Source organism: Seriola aureovittata, chromosome 9 (genome assembly GCF_021018895.1).
Source record: "Seriola aureovittata isolate HTS-2021-v1 ecotype China chromosome 9, ASM2101889v1, whole genome shotgun sequence".
Taxonomy (NCBI): domain Eukaryota; kingdom Metazoa; phylum Chordata; class Actinopteri; order Carangiformes; family Carangidae; genus Seriola; species Seriola aureovittata.
This window is the reverse complement of record NC_079372.1, coordinates 1,329,803-1,351,565: the sequence shown is the minus strand read 5'-3', so window position 1 is coordinate 1,351,565 and position 21,763 is coordinate 1,329,803. Positions and strand designations below refer to the sequence as shown.

The 21,763-nt window shown below is 40.6% G+C and overlaps 1 protein-coding gene across 1 annotated transcript; it reads right to left on the bottom strand.

Moving 5' to 3' along the window:
* Positions 1 to 1,523: 1,523 nt before the first annotated feature.
* LOC130175493 (zinc finger protein PLAGL2-like) lies at positions 1,524 to 13,317 on the bottom strand. The gene is made up of 2 exons (XM_056386017.1): positions 11,311 to 13,317; positions 1,524 to 6,599 (listed from the first exon to the last, which is right to left on the bottom strand). The coding sequence occupies exon 2, from the start codon at positions 6,159 to 6,161 to the stop codon at positions 4,872 to 4,874; it is 1,290 nt and encodes a 429-aa protein (XP_056241992.1). The 5' UTR covers positions 6,162 to 6,599; positions 11,311 to 13,317; the 3' UTR covers positions 1,524 to 4,871.
* Between the last annotated feature and the right edge of the window lie 8,446 nt (positions 13,318 to 21,763).

Here is a 21,763-nt window from a genome sequence, read left to right as displayed (position 1 = left end):
AATTAGATCAAATTTTATTATTATATTTCTCAAATTTTGAATCATGTGCATTCTGTCTGTTTGATATTGTTCACAATGAAACAAAACACACTCCACTGTTTGCTCTTGTCCACAGTATTCACATTTGCCTGTATTGCGTTTGCTGATTTTGTAAAGTGTGGTGTTCAGTCCAGTGTCTGGTTCCTGATTATTGTTTCATCACTTCTGTCCCTTCTTGCAAACCCAACATCTCCCACTCTCCTCTAGATTTTGTAACATAATCCTTTTCTTTCTTCCTCCCATTGCTTTTACCATTTTTTTTTTACCTTTTAACTTCTTAATGGATGAGATTATGTCGTTTTGCCTCCTTTGCCACCATTTAATTCGCTGTAATGCCCATGAGAGCTGGTATCCATAAAATGTCACTGTAAGCTCCATCATGTGAATTCTGTAGTGTTTGTTTTGCTTCTAACAAGATATCTGTTCTGTTTGAACTGTAAGATAGGAAGTGGTGAACTTGAATCTGAGCGAATGATTGTTCTCAATGGTCTGCTTCTGTGTCTTCTTCTTCTTGTTTGATTGGCGGTTGGCAACCAGCTTGCACGTGCATTATTGCCACCTACCACACTGGAGTGTGGAAAAAACAACTGAATTCTCTGTAATAATCCTGTTTCCTTGAGATACATCACTATGTGACGGTGTATTCCCCATAAAGCATCTCCAAGGAGATTCCTAAAGCCTCCTTCAATGCTGATGTCACTTCCTTCCTGTCTTCATCCCATCAGCACATGCTGAGCAGATTCAGGACAACCACAGTGTGACTGTCCACCATGTTGTGTAGTGTCTGACTGAGTCACATATGTCAAATCCTGAGACAGAGTGGACTTCCTGTGTCCTTTATGTCCCACTATTCTTGACATACTTTTACCTTCGGCTTTAGTCTGCAGAATTTCCATGTTTACTTGTGATCTGACTGTTTATATATCGACATCTTCCTTTCCATGTGCAGGAACCCTTTACTGTGCAGACTGTATATTAAACTGAACTTCAAACAGAAGCTCGTCTAAATTATTTCACAGGTATGAGTGCTGACAAATATCAGACGTGATGGTGCATTATTAGTGTTATCTTCTAACCATTCCAAAGCAGCATCATAACAGCTATAAGCTGCCCTGCAGGTGCTGACAGACTTGTATGTCTCTGACTGCAGCCCCAGTTTGTCGTGCACATCTTCGTAAAGTTCCTGCTCCACATCCACTTTATTAATGTCTCTCTGCTGAGTGAGCTCCATGTCAGCAACAGCCAGATTTTGTCTGTCTCACACCAACATCAGTTTCTCTTCCCACCATCTCTGGTCAAGTTGTAAAGAGGCTTTTCAGTCAGTATCATGATCAAGTCAAAACTAAACAAATCCCCACAATGGGTCATGTCCTGGTGACACTGTAATGAATGTATGCTGGTTTGTCAGGATCCTGGAGGTTAGTATAGCCTAACTTTGGTTCATGTCTGACCACCCTCCACCACAGTAAAACTCAGAGACACAGTGAAATCTAAAGATTTATTTATTTTGTATTACTTTATGTTCAGATAATTAGAAAACGACAACTCCTTTTCTTTTCACTGTACTCTAGTCTATTAAGTGATAATACAAACAGCTAAAGCAAAACGTGTCTACGTTACAGCTGATGAAACCTGAGTGGTGGCGGTTCTCTGAGCCGAGCCTCCTGCAGGGAACAGACAGTACTGACAGATCATCAAGTGAACCTGTGTCCTCCACCTGCTCCGCCTCTCTGTGGTCAGTCTGGGATGCTTCACCTGGTGCTAGGTGGTGTACACACATCACAACAGCAGACATGTCCCAACATAATGATGTAACATGTAAATGAGTGAAGGTCCCTGAGTCACTGAAAACAAGGAGGCCTGCTATTGGTCACACTCCTGCTGTCTGCCCCACCCACCCTGTGTTTGTAGTCATGTGATCTGATTATTCAGTTTATAATGAACCAAATGACCCACCATCACAGCTACACTATCAGACTGTGGGGCAGCGAGGGGCCCAAAAGTCTGATAGTGTAGCTGTGATACTACAACAGAGGGGAGGTCCCAGCTGATGTTCCCTGAGCCAGGTGTGTCCAGACGCTGCAGCAGCTGATCACTGATGATCAGACAGGAGTGGAGGCTGAGTTAGTTCTTCTCTATTCACTGTTCTGTAAACTGATGTGCTCACACTGCTTCTCTTGTCTGACTGAAGTAAACATGTTACAATGATATGTAAAGAAGCAGAGGAGAAGTTCTTCATAAAAACACATCATAAGAACAGGACCGTGATTAGAGCAGTGAGGAGGACAGTACCTGAACACACCTGTACATTAACACCACACACATTCCAGACTGGAGAGGCAGAGGCGCAGCACCACAACACAACATCACACGTGGTTCTTGTTGAGCTAGACTTGGTTATGCTGTGAGCTAACCTCAGTAAAAACTATAGAGCTACAAAGTACATGTGCTTGTCCTGACAAAAATAAACTATACACAGTCATCTTCTCTGCAGTTAGACAGACAGTCTCCTGTCTCTTCTCTGAGGTAGTAAATAAGTAGAAATATCATTAAAGGCAAGTACAGAGGACTATGTTTGACTCTGGAACACAAAACCAGGACCTGGAGTGTGAACCTGGTCCTTCAGAGCTCAATTTCGAACACAGCCCAATCTTCAGTGGTACAAACTGCCTAACTGGTTAAAACTATTTCTAATGATTTTTGCAGAAAGATATATGACAAGGTAGAGGTAGAAAGTTTTACTGAATTATCATGTCAATGTCTGCCACTAGATAAAGAGTTTAGATTCACAAAATCTACCTTTATAGTTTAAATCTAATGGCACAAGTAAGAGCCAAAATAACTAAAAGCAAATAGAAATCACAGAAACCCACATTTCTGCATGTGTGAGGTACAGATCAGATTCATCCTTTTTAAAAATGTCATAAGTGCTTAAACCCAGTCCAGAGATCAGATGCTCTTAGAGAGGCACGACAGTAGCATTTTAAGACATTGGTGCAACACTGAGGCAACACTTTGTGGAATTAAGGCGGGAGAGAGAGTGTCACATGACCAGCTCTCTCTAAACATCTGACATCACTCACAGTGACCACCTTCAGGAGTGGAGCGTCCATCAGTGAAGGCTGCTGGTGTCATTCTTGTCATGCTGCACTGAGACTGTTAAAGGACCAGCTGCTCCTCTCCTGAGCTGGGACATGAGGGGGGGTCCACTCTCAGTCCTACTCGGTCCCACCCCCATCAGAAGCTCCTGTGGTCAACACCAGCAGTAAAAGGACACAGATACAAGTGCTCTGGAAGGCCTTCACTGAATTCATGCTGCATTCAAAGTAGGTCGGTCAGTTACACCTGCTGCTCATATTTTAATGATGTCCCAAGAGCCCTGGGTCAGTTCATGTGACCAGGGCTGCAACTGTGGGACATATGGAATAGGACATGACTGGATATATATATATATATATATATATATATATATATATATATATGTGTGTGTGTGTGTGTGTGTGTATGTATGTATGTATGAAATGTATGAATGTATAGATAAACATTTGCAAAGTGCTTGTATGTTCCTCACTATGACACAAGGTGTGAGCAGACAGGTGGACAGGTGAGCTGGAAAACAATGATGGCAGTGACAGTTAGCACTTCAGGTTTTGGCTGCAGGTGATCTAACATTTTTGTTTTACACTTGTAGAACATTTACATTTGTTTTCATCTGGTCAGATAGACATGCGCATCTGCAGTGTGCACGTTGGCTCCTCTGCGACCTAGTTACCCATAACACCTTTCTCTGCATAGATCTGTGGGGAAATTTACAGTATGTTCAGAGAAGCATGATGCTGAGTCTCTGATTTCAGGAACATGGACAGTTAGTCACTGAACAGATGACCTACGACCAGGTGACAACACACCTGAGTGAGTGTGAGACAGGGACATCACAGCTCGTGTCTATCATGTGTGGGAGGGGAACTTGTGTGTGTGTGTGTGTGTGTGTGTCTGTGTGTGTGTCTGTGTGTGTGTGTGTGTGTGTGTGTCTCAACTAAATTGTATGAATATGAATAATACCTCATAGATTTCATTCAGTGTGTGGAGTTCAGGGACACGTGGTGTCAGCAGCATCTCTGTCTGAACTCCAGCTTCCTGCCTCTGTGACTGACTTTGACCTGTAATGAGCTACGATGCTGAGAGGGAAACTTAAGTGCTTTCTAATCTACTGATGCTACAGAATATAGCAAAAAGACAAAAGGTACCTATATTACATGTACAGGTTAACAGTGTAACTGGTGCTGACTGCACCTTCACACATTTACAGGTCTGATTCTGTACATGTTGTTTGATGTGTCCAGCTGCTGCACTGGGACACATCATGACTGGGGGGCTCTTCACTGCATGTGTCATCACGCTGACACTCAATGACAGTGACTGAGCAGCCCCTCCCCTCTGTGTGAGGCTGTTTATGCTCCAGTCAGTCAGCTTTGGTAAGGAGGGTCACCTTTTCTTCAAGGGGGGAAATAACAGTGTTTCTATGACGAGCTAAACCTGAATGACTCAGCACCTGAGACGTGTGACGTGTGTGAAGTGCGTCCACTGTTGGAAACAGGTCTGACAAGAACAGGTAAGTGTTTTGGTTGTAGTGAGACCCTCTACATTTCCTCAAATGTTCAACCTTCCTTTTAAAGTAATGAGGTAATACTGATGAGGTGATCTGTTGTGTTTAACAAAAAACTCCTAAGATTAGCATAAAAAACACAGACAGGCTAAAGTTACACATCTGGTTTACAATACAGATGTTTTGCCCTTTTCATGAAACATGAGTGTTTGTGGGACAGAGCTGCTCACTGCTGAAAAGCCTGGTAGTAGTGAGGTAGGGAGCTGGAAGTGCTCATAGCAGGACTGCTGTAGGCCTGAGGTAGTTGGCTGTGGTTGTGGGCTCCAGGGCCCTGGGGTACGTGAACCTGGGGAGGCTGGAAGAAGGTGAAAGGCCCCGGGGCCTGGGAGGACAGCCCAGTGTTGGAAGATGGAGAGGAAGTGGTGGTGGTGGTGGGTGGATAGCTCATCACTAACCCTCCCATCCCCATGTGGGGGCTGTAGGGTGGCAGGCTGAAAGGCAGGAACCCCAGCAGAGGTCCCAGGTCCATGTTGGTGGAGCAGGACAGCTCGGCTGAGGACACAGCAGGACTCCGGCACAGCAGGTGGGACTCGCCGCCAGAGCCCACGCCTTCACCCAGCACCTCCCTCTGGGGGGAGGCAGAAGTAGAGGTAGAGGAATTGACTGCACTCAGGTGAGGTGGGGGGGCACTCTGCAGGTCCAGCAGGAAGCTGTCCACGTCGGAGCGAGGATATGAGGTAGATCCGTGCTGGTACCTTGTCATGTTGCTGTAGGACTGCTGCTGTGCCGCTCCTGGAGGCTGCAGGTGATGGTGGTGAGAAGATTGGGGGGGCATGTGGCGACCCACACCCATGCCTGAGGACAAGGAGCCCTGCATGAGGCCATGAGGGTGGCCCATCCCAGGGACAGGACTGGCCATGGGGTAGGAGTTGTACATGTCCCTGGAGAATGTCTCCAAGGGCTCCTTGGAGACGGGGACCAGGTCAGAGGTCACAGGGCTGGGCTCCTCCTTCACGGTGCACTGCGTGGCGGGGGTCGGCGTAGCGACAGGGGTACTGGGAGCACAAGGTGGCATCAACCCTGACTCCTGGGCGTGGCTCTTCTTCAAGTGGCGGGTCAGGTGATCTCTGCGGCCAAAGCGTTGAGCACAGCGCGGGCATAGGAAGTCACGGCGCCCAGTGTGCACCACAGCATGACGCCGCACATCCTTACGGGTGTAGAAGCGGCGGTCACACCGCTCACACGAGTACTTCCTCTCTCTCACTGGCACTGTGGCGTTCGTGTTGCCCTCTAATGGAGCTGGCCGGTCTATATGGCTGCCCAGGTGCTCCAGCAGTGACGACGCCCCCTCTGGGCAGGGCAGGCCTGCTGCGGCGCTGTGGGCTGCCACCAGGTGGCGTCTGTAACCCAGCTGGGTGTTATACTGCTTCCCACACTGGTGGCAGTGGAAGAGCTGCCTGCTGGCTGCGTGGCTCTCCTGCTGGGGGGTCTTCAGAGGGTCCTGCTGGTGGAACATGGTCTGGCAGAAGGGACAGTGCTGGCTCTGCTGCTGCACAGGGACTCTGGCTGAGAGCCTGAGAGCACACAGACAAGACTCATGAGTGTTGTCAGAGAGCTCACCATCAGCCTGCAGACCTCTGCTCCTTAACTCAAAGGACTAAAATCAGTGCTAAGTGCTGCTTGTTGACTGCTGGATGGTTTCTGATGGCGATGACTCGTGGTCTGTCCTGCCTCACTGGGGCAAGCCTGTTTCCAGCACTTGGTTTCTGTGACAGCAGGTGCCATAGCAACCCCACAAGGGGAGCAGTGATGAGGAGCTCCGGAGACTCTGAGTGGACCTGTGTGTTTCTGAGGAGAGGTCTTGTGTGGATTCAGTCAGCTTCAGTATTCACAGACCCTGAAAGCCTCAGTCACAGCAGCTGAATCACAGCAGCAGCTCAGCATCTCCGCAGACCTGCAGACCAGAACACACCGTCACTCTGCGCACTGCGCAACAACAACAACAACCACCATATCATAACTGGAAAAACTACAGACACAGCGCTTTTGTTTTTTTATTTTATGTTTTCTCTTCACTATCAACAAGCTGCTGCCAGGGTCGATGTCTTACTGCACACTAGCTTTTCTAAAACATTACATAAACATGCTTTGTGAAATTATTATTACGATGAGAAAATATCTATCCATCTATCCATCTGTCTAGCTGGTTAGCTAAGTTTTTTAAATTAATCTTTTTATTTGTTTTTCTCTTAGATTTAAAGTTCAAGAAAGTCCACTGTTAAAAAGACAGTTTTTTTTTTAAGTTCAATAAAACTTTTCTCCATTTAATTCCATTCATAATTGTGCTTTGGCCTGTTGAATTGAATTGACAGAGAGATAGACAGAGATATGGGGGGGGGGGGGGGGGGGGGGGGGCATCACTGTTCTCTGTTCCTGAGATTGACAGAACAGAAGGTTTTAAACCTTCAGGGGTGTCAAACCTGGACCCTGTGGTCTCAATGTTGGTAGCTCCGCCTCCCTCCAAAATAAAGAGATTTACTTTTTAATGCTGTCAACCTAATGGTGTATTAACATATAAGATCTGAATTTACATTCAGAAATGTATTTACATTTAAATCAAACTATGTACAAAAGAACTAAAACTTTAAGAAATGATCCTGTGTTATAATAACTTACAAGTTAACATCAAGTTTAATGTCACTATGGTTACATAGATTCACCTGTCCTGAAATTCAACTTATACATCGACTTATCCACCATTTTATATTTACTCCTGCAGCAACCTGACTCCTAGCAACCTGACTGCTAGCCTACAGAGGACAGGAGCCAGAGTTAGCTTGCTAGTTAACGCTAGCTAACATGGTTAAATAACATCACTTGACAATTTTCTGGTGGCATCAGGTACCACTGATATTCTCACATGACGTGAGCCTTCAGATAGCCCCAGCCCTTTTAGCCAATCAAATGCTAGCATGCCTAAATTAACTGTCTTGGAGACGTAGCCTCTTGGAGGGCACATTGTAATGATCTAATGTGACTTCAATCCAAACAGTGCGAACAAATTCACTCAAATATTTGTAGGGACATTTCTGTCCTCCCAACATATTGGTAGGGACATGTCCCTACCGTCCATATGCAAACCTACATCTTTGCTGTGAACCCCTCACTATAATCTATGATGTTTAAAACAGTAACCTCAGATCAGAATCTGTTGTATGTGTCAGATATTTTGTGTTTTATTTCATATGGCGTATGTTGGCGTCATGGTATAAACAGGATCCACATGGATGATTGTATCAGATTACAATAATGGAACATACAGCTGTTATCCCTTACATGCCTGTTACATATATGATTCATATTTCATATCTTCTTCATTGAACAGGGACACTGCACATGAGCTGTTTATCTGCAGTTTCTTGTTCTTCTGTCGCTCTGATAATTATCATTAACACTGAAAACTGTTTTCACACAATAGAAACTGAACATTTTACTTTTATTTAATGTCTCTTAATGTAAAAACCAAAATCAGATTTGATGCATATGATTGAAGCCTGATGCTCCTGGAGATATATATATATATATATATATATAAATAAATATATATCCAGGAGCATCAGGAGCATTTATACACACATAAATATAACATTTATGGATTTAACTGGATTTAATGTTGGAGAATGTTAATGTTTAAAACCAGTTCAAATCAATAATGATGCTTTAAATAAATAAATCAATACCCCAGCAGCATTAGGCCTGACGAGGCTAACTCCCAGATCATGGACTTTATAACGACTGTACATGACTTTTACAACACATACATGTTGTCTTCTAAATGTCTAATGAACATATTAACCATTTTATTAATTAAACATGGAGGTGAAGTTTTCTTACAAATCAGGCTATATATATTTATAGATGCATGAATACAGATTCAGGGGTTTCATTTCTAAATGCTGGTGCTGGTCTGTGGTTGATGTATGAAACACTGTTTACTTGACCCTGTACGATGGCATATTAGAGCTGTTATAGGTAAAAAGAAATATGGAGCTGGGGGAGGTGGGGTGATATTCTGAGAAAAAAACTCAGAAATTCTTTAGGTTTAACTCTGTGTTTTCAGTCCTACGACTGCAGTTCACTTGTTACTGGGGTAAATCACCATGGTAACTGATGCTGAACTCCTAACCTGCTCTGGATCAGATCAAAACCTGTCAACAGCCAAACTACTGACCAATCAGATACCTGGAAACATTAAGTCATCAATTCTACGGGATCCTGACAGGGACAAAAGACTGAACAATTAAGTGATAAATAATAATGAGCAGTAGATATTTATATAAATCATTGGAATTATTTTCCTGTTTGCGTCTTTCCATGTTTCAACTTTGGTTTTAAAACAGAGCCTCTAACAAACAGTAGAGTTTATCACTAAAGAACTACATAATAACTATTCTAGCTTCATTTGACCTGAACATAGATTCTTGAACCGACAGGATTCCTGAATGATGAAGCTTTTACTCTCTTCATCATCACTGCAGCTCAGAATAACATTAAAAATAAAACTAAACCAACAATGATTCACAGATTGTTAATTATTTCCATCATTATAAATGAACATTTCAGTCAGACTGACTCATCAGACATCAGCTACTTCTCTCCTCTTTTCTTTCTCTCCTCTCTTCAGCAGAAACAGTCTGACATTAACTTTAACTTTTATCTGCTTCACATGTTCATAACAGTTTGTTCATCATCAGACTGAAGAGCGAAAATACTCAGTAAGAATTTAACGATAATTCATGTTCTTATTTACAATATATCCTCAGTCTGACCTTAATAATTATAACTTATTTCTAGTGTTTTTTTTATTCTAGTCACGTGATCATATTGTTTACATTTGATCTTGTTGAATGTGACTTTTTGATGTCCCTATAACAGAATTTATTTAATTAACTTATACTACTATTACTCTGACGATGTTGCTCATAATTAACAACTCCACCTCTTTCACATGAACACACTTCGTCCAGCTCATTAGAACCAGTAGTTATAGTACGAGGAGAGGATCAAAGAGTGGGAAACACATGGACACTCTCATTCTGGGCTATAATCAATACTGCACCATAAGCTAAGAGTAGACCACATGTAAGATTCTAGTTTACATGTTGTTTGTGAAACAGCAGAGTTCTCAGACTGAGTGATAACATCTACAAACTACATGCTCATTTAGAGAAACAATAAAATATCAGCAGAACAGGGCAGAGCACGTCAGGAATCTACGGTCTGTGAGTGACCAAAACAAACTTTCTCCTCAGAATATTACCCCCCCCCCCTCCAGCAACATATTTTTGGCTCTAACACACTGTTGACACTTTTAACACACAATTGACACAATTAATATAGGACAAAGTGATTTTGCCAGATTCACCAAACCATCAACTCTCCACATGGTTCACTGCTGCTGGAGTGTAAAAATAACATTAACCTTTGTGATTACGGAACGTACGAGAACATCAACCCCCTGAGAGAATGTATTATTGTTATTTACTTCCTTTCATGTTAGTCAGCCATATTTACTAAAACACGTCTCTCTATAATGAATTTGTTAATCCACATGTGTTGCTCTGGTTAGTATTCAATAGTTCATGGTTATGAAGTAACATGTCAGCCAATCATTGCTGTGCTTTAATACAATGGAGCTGTGTGGCTCACAGGAATCAGGCTTTTATGCACACACAGTACTAGTTTGTCCTTTTAACTACATTTAACCTGCCAGCTCAAATGGTTCAGCTGGTGTAATTCTCTCTGTAGAGATTAAACTGATTTGCTCATTAAATACAAATTAGGCTCATCACATCAACATTTTAGTCCAGAGAGAACATCAGGTATTTACTGCTTCCATTTAAAATGTAACTCTGAACCGGGCCATGCTTCAGAGCGAGGACCTGTACTTTCAACAGTTGTTTTAATTAGCATAATTTGACTTTAATAATATTTACATAGAAGACTTTTACTTTAAGGTGGCCTGTTCTTCTACTGTGGTTAGTATATTCACTGTTTAAACACATTCACCACCGCTGGAAGTTTCCGTGCCATTAAAGCAGAAAGCAGCAGAAGCAACACGGTTACTACAGGGTGAGGTGGATGGAGCTGGTAGTGCCATCTTGTGGGTCCGCAGCATGGATCTGCCATTAAACTTTAATACCCCCTTACTCTGCGTGAACTTTGCTTTGAGTGAAGTGACGGAGGAAAAACGTTTTGTAGGATAAGGAGAGGGAGAAACTCCAGCAGGCTGGTGGTACTCGGCTGAAGTGACGAGGTCTAAACTGGTAGAAACTGGTGGGACATGGTCCCTACTAGACCGGGCTACATTTTACTGCTAGCTTGGCTGCGTCCACAAAATTCGGCAGCGGAGGTGAAACCGGGTTTCGAGCCTGTAGTGTAGAGAGTACTACCCTGGTTTTACATCGAGGAAAGCGGCTGAGCAGCGGCGGACTGGCGCTGGTTGGAGTTAGATAGTTAGTCGAGCCAACGTGCTGTTTAAAAAACAAAAGATGAGCGGTTCACTAAGTTGTGTCGGAGTTTGTTACGGGAGCTAACTCCTGTCTTTCACCGAGCAGGGTTACACTCCGGCACGGGCCGGCTCACACGGAGTAGAAGCTACCTACCGATTGTGCCTCGGTCCCTCTCTTCGTCCGGCCTCCATTCCATCTCCACATCGACATTTTTTAACAAATTTTAAAGATGTTTACTGGAGTGTGGGCCTGGACTACTGGGCGCCGCGCTGGAAGCCATGCATTCTGGGAGAGTGACGTCACACCCCGGGCTCAGAGGAACTCCAGCAGCAGTGTCGGGATGTTGGAGCGCTGCTTGCATGGATGTATTACTATTACTATGTAGTACTATTGTGTATGGGGTATTTGGCAGAGTATTATTTAGTTTTCCAATGTTTTCAGACCACAGAATGAAGGCGCACTAACATGATGTGCTTCATTAAGTGTTTTACTTGACTTGGTGGGATAATATTGTGTTGATCCTACATATGTATTTTTACAGCAAATACAAAAACTCTGCCAACTCATACACAGGCAGGTTGTATCGTGACAGTAGCAGAAAAAAAATAACCTGGAGACATGGTACTGGAGTGGTACTGATGTAGAAGAAGGAAGAGGATATGGGCCATGTGTGAACTTTTTTTTAGAATTCTGACTTTAAAAGTATAATGTGTAAGTATGTGCTACTAGCTCCACCTCCATAGGGGGCAGCATTTCACCTCTTCTCCCCTGTCCAGTTAATTATATTGTTTCCCCATGTTCCTTATAATTTATTATTTACATATGCATTTATTGTTGATAGTTAAAATAGTTGAAAGCACTGAAACTAATTATGAATACTTGTAATGCAAACAGTATGTTTTTATTTACCTATAAAAATGTGAAGGTAAGGGGATACTGCATGACACATGGGTGTCAGGCTACAGCAGCATGAGGAAGGGATGATGACATCATCACAAAGGCAGAATCAGAGAATAAGGTTTATTGTCAGGTAGGTTTTTAATTAAAAGATATTTGGCTTGGTGTTTGGTGAAGTATCCAATAAACATATTAATAGGAAATAACAATAAAAAGGTAAAATACTGCAACAGTCAAAAAGATAAACACACATAGATACACATATTGAAAAGATAAAACAATGAAAAAAAACTATGTACAAAAGTGTTGACAAAACTGCTGAGCAGGATGTGCAAAAGATCACAGTATAGACAATATCTGTTCTTCATGTGGTCATTCTCATATGGATAAAGCTAAACTTTATCACATGGAGTTTGTTGGATTACTGCAAACTCAATCCCACTACTGTTCTTCTCAGGTAAAACAATTCTTATTATTCCACAATTTTTTGACTCGTATCTCCTTCAAGGTGCTTCAACAAAAGAAATTCAAACTTTAAAAATGTTCGGCTAAATTATAGAATTATTGGATGTATTCAGTTTTTTGATATATTTCATATTCTGTTTTTCTGATATTTTTCTCATAAAGGATGTTCAAAATCTCCAGTTTTCCACAACTTTACAATTACACTTATAAACAACAATCCATCACCAAGTTTTGTAAAGTCCACTGGACTGTTAGAATTACATAAAAGGACTGTTAAAATTACATAAAATTCATCCCTTGTAAGGGGCGATTCTGGAGCCCGGTGTGGCCCTAGGCAAAACATTGTCAGGGGACTCTTCCTATCAGCATTCATCTCCATTTTAAGGCTTTAAATGGCTTTACCCCCAGTTACATATCAGATTTATTGACATAGTATGTGCCCAACCAAGAATTTAGATTTGTGGAAGGAGGTCTGCTGGTCATCCCAAGGTCAAGGTTTGTGACCAGGCTTTTGATTAGATCCCACTACTCTCTGGAACTCTCTCCTGGCTGAGATCAGACATTGTAACTCATTTACTTCTTTTAAATCTGTTCTTTACCTAGCCTTTGATAAAGTGTTTTATTGATATTATTTTATCCCTGATTATTGTTTTCACATTTTTTATTGCCTCTCTTCACTTATTGTCAGATCCTTTTGCATAATGTTGATATATGTTTTTAATGCTGTTCTATTATGCTCAGGCTCTTTGGCCTTCTCTTTTATCTGGTTTGGATTGCTATGTAATAAAAGTTATTATTGTTTTAATATTATTGTGTAATAAATAATCTGACACCTGTGAAAAATGTACAACTTTTATAATATTCCAAATGAACCATAAAAACCTAAATAAATAACTAAACTAACTAACTTCTACGTTGTCACATTGTAAATAACCCACATCATATAAGGCCAGTGCTCGTCAACACATAAAGCCCAATAGGAAGGTTTCCTTCTGAGCGTGTTGGCAGCTTACAGATTCTCTCTTTAGATTTGGGGACAATGTAAAAAACCTTCAGGTACTTTTTTCATTAAAGCAGGTGAAGACATATCATGTGACTTTTTGGACAGACAGACCTGGTGGGGGGAGTGGGGGGGGGGCAGAGCAGCAGCATGTTCAGTCGATCAATCCTCAGTCAGACAAAGATGTGAGTGAGCTTCTTTTTTTTCTAAATGGGGCCCCTTTAGGGAGGTTTCCTCCAGATGTCACTGCAAATCCTCCATTGTTTGTCCATCGTGTTGTTTAAAGGGGTAAGAGTCGTATTTTGAGGCATTGCTGTGGAGTAAAGTTTATCAGCCCTCAGGGTAATAGCCTGTGGCCCCAAGCAGTTGCCTTCCTGTTCACAAGCTGACACTATGTATCACACCACACACACATACCTGAACAATCACATACACTGAGCATGAGTGAGCTGCTGTAAACAGAGAGTAGATTGTCTACTCTGCAGTTGATTAGTTGCAAAAAATACTACAAACGAGGAAAGAGCAAAGACAGCTGCAATTTTAAAATGCGGAATTTAACTGAACAACAGCTGCTACAAAGACAACAAGGTCAGTAACACTTGTAATTCATTATCCATGTCGCCACACAACCCCGGAGTCTTCAAACTATAACGGGGACATGAGTGTTTCCAAAAGTCTCTGTTTTCAGTGCTCAAAAACTCCAGAGTCATGTGGACGGAGGAGGAAACATAGTAAAAGAGATGAGTTTTGAAAATGTGTAGTGTGGAGGGAGCCTGAGCTTCTGTCCTTTGTGAGCTTGACATAATTGTTTTATGTTAAATCAACCATTTTTTTTATTTTTGAGTTAAATTTACTTAAATTCATAAAGTCTATATACCCTAAACATTTCTAGGCCCATTAACAACACGCACATTGTGCACTTTGCTTATATTTAAATAGTTGACTATACAACAGTTAGTTCCAACCAAGTAATGTGATTGGACGAGAGGCATGCCATGAGTGCTGATATAGAGTACAACAGCACAGGGACTTCTAACTATGTATCACTCGGATTTACAGATGTTCTATTAACCATTAATCAGTGTCACATTAACGTTCGTTATGTCTCTTAGATTGTAACAAACTTTGCAAAGATGAAAATATTTCCAGAAATAACATTTGAATCAAATGATGTCTGGTCGTCAGAGGATGAAGGGAAGAAGCCTGGATACTTCACAACATACATTATCTCAAGGCACTTTCAAAATAGAGCAGGTCTAGACCTTCTCTTTATAATATCATATACAGAGACCCAACAGTTCCCAGCAGGAGCAGCAGCAGGCGACAGTGGCAAGGAAAGACTTCCTTTTAAGAGGCAGAAACTTACAATGATAGCAATATTAATAATAGAGATAGTAGCGGCAGTATCAGCAACAGTAATGTAATGACAACTAGTGCTCCTACTGATAAAATAGTTATGACAGCTGATAATTAATAATTATCATTATTAATCATAGTAAATTTGAGCAGGTTTAGCAGCAGCTGTTGAACAGGATCATGGGGCAGTAGGTGGTTTGCAGTTGCAGATCCAGATTCTACAGCTGCAGCTCTGGAGGAGGGAGGACCTGCAGAGAGGAAGAGGAAGGAGAGAGAGAGGCACACAGCCTCGGCGCTTCATGTGGTTGAGGGGAAAAAACAAACTGTTAGAGTGATGCAGTGGTTTTCAGAAAGTTTACAGGGATGTCGTCGGCAGGACAACCTGGACTATACTGTACTGAGTTTACTGGTTTATTGAGACTGAGGCCCAACCGCCAGTGGTTGGATGGCAACAGGTAAAGCCTGAGTTTGTAAAAGAGTAAGAAGCTAACTGAAAGTTAAGGCATAAAAACATATTTTAAGTTTAGATTTGAAAGCCTGAATGGAGTCAGACAGTCTGACATCAGCAGGGAGGTTGTTCCAGAGCAGAGGGGCCTGATAGGAAAAGGCTCTGCAGCCTGACTAATCAAACTAACTACATTTTTAGGTTGATCTTCAATATTTAATGTTAAAATAGCATAATTGTTAAGCTCAATGATTGTGCACATATGTATACATGTTATAGTTATTTGAACTTAAAATATCTACTTAGTTGTTTAATGTTTGTTTAAAAAGTCACTAAAAAAGTCTGTTTACTTTACAAAACGCAAACACAGAGTTAGAAAAATGAAGTTAAGCTGAACACAAAATGTTTTACAGTCTGAACATAGAATTGCCACAACTGTCTGTGTTGTAGTTCACTCTACACACATCACTGACATACTTTAGTACAAATTTGTCAAAGAAATGTTAAATTTGAATGTTGAGTGCAACTTCCATTTTTTTGTTTGTGTAACTTAAAATCTTGGAGTAGAGACCATTTTCAAGATGGCACAACACAAGTGTCAGCTAGTTTTCCTGTTTTTTCCCCACAGCTGTTCAGTTCACTATGTGTGCACACTTTTAAAATCATGTTTCCACACTGTCTCAACAAGATGAACATCAAACTTGTGGCTTTCTTGCTACTATCTGGACTGTTTTGCACTGTGGTCAGGGCAGCTGGTGTTCAGCCATGCAGCCATTGTTTACACCAGAGATCAGCTGGCGACACTAACCCAACACTAGAGGGATTACAGAGAGTGTAGCAAAGACATGACTAACTGGGCTGATGATGGTGCAACCCTGGACACGGGCAGTAAGGACATGGAGCTGCTAGCTGTTAGCATGAGGCCTTACAACCTAACAAGGGAATTTGTCACAAGCTATCGCAATAGCAGTATACATCCCTCCCTCTGCCCACGCTGACTCAGCTACAGTGACGTCATCCACGCCACCATAAAAACATGTAAAACCTTGGACAACAGGACACTGGACTACAACTCCCCTCATCACCCCCGACAGGTTACAGTAATACTGCCCTAGAGAATTATGTCCATATGGTCTCATATATTATATTTCAGTCTGGAGACAGTAATTCAGCCATTTTGAATCTGGCTTTCACAGAGAAACATGGTTTGATCATAAGTGAAAGACGTAGATGATGCTGGATTTTACTTTCCAAGTTGTTACTGAAAAATGAACAATAAATTATTATAGACTGTGTATGTAAGTGTGACAAGATGCATAATGTTAACACAAACAATTGTAAACCGGAAGTAAAAACATTCAAAGCACTGAGTCCTGATTATAATAAAAAACAATCTTTAATTTTGTTTCATTTAAATACAATTTTCACTTGATTCATGATACTCTGATTTAAACAGTGTCTTTTAGTTTACTGGATGATTAGGGGAGTTTATCTACAGTCACTGTATAAACATATTAATTCTTTGTCTTGTTTTTTGTCATAATCTCTGCGTCATTCAAAATAAATAAACCAATATTCATGAATTTCAGCAGCGTTAATACGCCAAGAACTAATTCAACACTCATTGAACAGGGATGACTTTGTTTTGTATTTTGTCATCTCACCATCCCATAGATGACTCATTCAAGTGAAAGATGTTTCATGTATAATTTCAGTATGTTATGAAGTAATCCTGATAGAAGCTGAGGTCGGACATATTCAGTTCACTGTGAGGGAAACGAAGCAGAACAGCTCTGATGTAGACATGCTGACCCACAGGCTACACAGCTACTGTGGATTATGGGGTAAGTGAGGTTAATTAATTTCTCCCAGGGCTCAATGTAATTTGAGCTTCAGTAGCCTGACTGATGAAAACAAGCCTCTGGCTTTTTTAGAATACGACATTGGCAAGCCTACACTTCCAGAATTTGTTTCATGTTGTTTTGTTGTATGTTGTTTTATGTTCTACTGTATTAGTTCATCATTTGCACTTACTAGCTCTAATGTGGGGGGTTCAATTAAAAAGTGCATTCCACATTTTCATAATGGCATTTAATTGATATTCTAATGGAAAACACAACTGTTGACACAGAACAAAATCAGCAATCCTTGTGTTGTGTATGGAGGATTTGGGGATTCTCTGATTTCTAGCTTTAAGACGGATAATAGAGACTTAACTGTCCTTGGGCACATGCATAACATATGTGACATTAAAGCCTTTTATTTAATCTAAATTGCTTTCAAATGAATAAACTGCATGTTCATGAATGTTGTGATTATTATTTATTAGTATCTTGAACTTCATGCACAGCTGCTGTTGGAATTTTACCTTCACTTTCTGCTGCAGTTCATGGATTTGAGCTGCAGCTTATTCATTTTGAACGTTCCTTCACTCTGAAGTCTATAAATTTTGTGGACTCCATTTTTGCTGGTTTACTCTTTCCTTTCCTGTGTGTCCATGAGACAAAGCGGCAAAACTTGACAGAGCACCAAATTTCTCTGCCCAAATCAACTACCTGGTACCAGAGGTAAGTCTGCCAGCGTCTGAGGTTTTGAGTTTACTCTAAAACATTGATCTTGTTTTATTTCCTGTTACTCAGCACAAATTTGAGATCCCAGATAAATTTAACTAAATTTTTGCTGTTTCTGAATCCCTGAAAGTAATATTTTTGTTGAATGATATCAGACACTGAAAGAAGAGCTTTTGTCAACGTCTGTGTTCAGATACAGACGAGAAAACTCTGTGTAAAACTCAGTGCTCAAAGTTCCCACACAGTTTGTGACACTGAAGTTATAAGTACTAATTTTGACCTTTTTTGAAACCTGAATCTGATTAGACAATGACAGTCCAATCAGAGGGCAGGTGGTTGCTGTTACCTTAATCTCTGCTGCTGCTGCTGGCGTCCATCTTGAAAATCTGCTACAGCTTTAAGGATCTGCGCGCAGATAAAGGCAACAGAGCCACATGCTCTCTGATCGGGCTTCTGTCTGTGATTGCACTGTCTCACATTGTGGGATTTTGGAGCACCAAGTTTTACAGTTTTCTGCTCTGTATCGGTACAGAGCACACCTTCAGTGTCTTTGTACCTCACCTCTAATGTCATTTGTTCAGTTTTATTCACAAAGGCGTTTTTCTTTTTACATATGCAAATCTTGTTCACACTTTATTTTACTGTAGACTAATAAGGTGTAACAAGACCTTTATATGAAGTTAGACTGAACTAGAAATAATATGTTCTTTGTTGGACAGTAAACAAACATTGTTATATCCCAATTAGACACCATAAGCTACACGTAAATTATGGTGTAATTAGAAACAACATATAATTCCATAGTAGATCCAAAATAAACAATACTTAGACACTATTACACAAAATTCTACTCTAATTAATAAATATACTATTAGACACCGTTTCACAAGATCATTGTCTAATGAGAAATAAAATACAATGTCATATCCAATTCAAAATATGCTAGTTAGATGCTATTCTACAAATGATGCTGTTGAATACTTCCATCATGGACCTATGGTAGCTTCATTAGACAGCTTTAATTAAAGGAATGTAAGGCCATATTATATCAGGCATATATTATTTGGTCTTTATCGTTTCACTTTCTTACCAATCATTTGTTGCTCATTAGAAGAAAACTATACTGTAAACTTAAGTCAAAGCACATCGGGTCACATCTGGGCGCTCCTTCACCCGTCCATTGTAGATTGAGCGTTGTCCACAGTCCCGTGCAGATTGTAGGTAGTGATCATTTCTACTACTATAAATCCCAAACATTAGGCTATTGAAGCTGCCAACATTTTGCATCTTTATTTCCCACTGTCAGACTCTTATTCAACACCAATTAGACACCTATTAGACGCTGAATAGATTCTTATAGACTGTCTTAGAGGGTAATTTGCGACCCATTACAACAGAACTATCGTAAACTGAAGTGAAACTGAAGTCAGTAAAGTGATAAATCTGACAGAGTTGTTACTGAAAAGTTCCTCATGACTTCATCATTATACTTTACAACAAGTCAGACACAGCAAGTTTCCAAACAAGTATTTTAATCACAATATTCAAGCCAGGTATATATGATAACATTAGTGATGACGATGCAATGTAATAAACGGCACAATCTGCAAAAGACAAGCTGCTGTTTCTGACGACCTCTCGTTTGAAATGTTTCTGTCCACTGAGTTGATGTGGTCTGTGAAGACTCAAACTTCCTGGAGTTTCATTCTGACCTATGTGTCTTCCACATGTCTGACCCAGTTCCTGTTCCTCTGAAATAGTTCAGGGTTCTGCTTCCTTGTTCCTCCATGTAGATGTTTGCCACAATGAGCCCACATCACTGCCACGCTTCAGTCTGTAGAGCCCCTGTTGCACTGGAAGAAGGTGGCATTCAGACAGAGGTCCAGCGGTTCTGGGTAGGGGTTGGATCTATTGTGAAGGGTGTTGTCATGTAGCAGGTGTTGCCTTGGTTTCTACTGCCTGCATGGTTGGTCTGTATGTAAACAATGAGGTCACATGTAGGACACCTTGGGTTCATCTGGGTCCAGATAGTCCAGACTACAGAGAGAAAACAACAAGTAAAAACAGATGCTTCAGTCTTATGTAGGAGGTGTGGGGGGCTTTCACATCTTTGTGCCCAGGGACCCATAACTTTCAATTCTGTCAACGTTTATTATTTTTAATCATTTGACATGATATGAAATGATGTTTTTAATTATTTTTCTGTTACATGTAAATGTTCTGTTTTTGTTGTTTTATGTTCAATAGAAAATAGATGTATAAATAATCAGAAAGCAGAATGACAATAATTTGATATTATCAGCTATAAATTTATAATCCAGAGTTTCTTTTAACAGAGACAGTAATTTGACAATTGTCCACACTTGCATGCTACAAAGCACCACTATTAAGTATTCTACAACATTGAAACATTAAAAAACTGAATACTAACATTAAACTAAATGGCAGCTGAGGTTCTCCAGCCATATTGCAGTGGTGCTCTCCTTATCCTACTGTCACAAATCAGAGAAGACCCACACATATACTGAAGTTTTCAGGCAGATCAGAGTACAGTCCTTTCCCAAGGTCAAAACCAAAAATCCAGACAATCAGGCAGAGATACAGAGGCATCAGCCAAAGGCTAAAATCAGTTAAACAGGCATAGGTCAAAAATCCAAAAAGGGAATACATACAATCTGGCAAACAACAAAGGTAAACTTACTGGTATAAGTACAGAGGGGTAAATGAGCAAACAAGCAACAGGCGTGTGGCAGAATGAGCAGGCTGGCAGCTGATAGGCTGCCAGATAATACAAGGGGAGTGCCAGTGGGCTTGGACGGTGTACTGGTGGGAAAGGCTTGCAGGTGCTGACTAGAGAATGAGCAGAGGGGTGTATGCAGGAGAAGCAGCAGGTGGGTGGAGTTTAAGAGGAGCAAGAAGCTCCAGCAGTGTCCATGACTTTCAGCCACCAACACACTTCCAATTCACTGTACTGTGGTTAAATGTACAGGCCGCTGCCTGCTTCAACAGCTGAGAGAGAGCTGCACTGTAAAAAAAAAAGAAAAAGAAAATACTGGAAAATAACAGAAAATAACTATTTCATGAAAATACAGTAAATTTCCATAATTAAAATACAGTTTATAGCTTTAATTTTACATGAGAGTTTCCATATTTCTTTGGCTTTTTAATGTTTTATATGGAATATTTACACATGTAAAAACAGTGAAATTACCTCCAAATGTGGTCGAACATTGTTATAATTCAAATAATAAGGCTTAAAATAACAGAAAGTTACTGTTATTAGTTGGTTTTTATGATATCATTTTACATAAAAAACTTTTACTAAACTATTAAATCACATTTGATACCTCACATAAAAACGTGATTTATGTTCAACTGTTGAAAAACAAGGTAGCAGGTTAAAATTGCAACAATCCAGTTAATTTTCAGTCATATCAAACATAAATTGAGTTTTTAAATGTAATTTTACATTGATTTCTTGGATATTTTACAGACCTTTAATGTTAATAAAGTATTTTATTAGGAGTATCTTAGCCTGTTTTGGTAAAAACCCAAAGACCTTTGGTTATAGAACACTATCTTACACTAATAAAAACGTCAATGAAAAATACATACAAGGCAAAAGTTGTATGTAATATTTCAATGACCAAAAAGATCATGAACAGTATAACTTAACTAATGTAACTATGACACTTTGGCCTTGAATGCAATACGTCCTAGCATGCAAAATCAGGCACCGCGTTTTTCTCACAACACTCAAGAGCCACTGCACAGGCGATGTCACTCCAAAGAGGAGGAAAAAAATGGGAGTTGCTGCAACCATAACATTGACTTCCACAGCAAATTTCAACCTCAGCAGCACCTGTGGCTGTC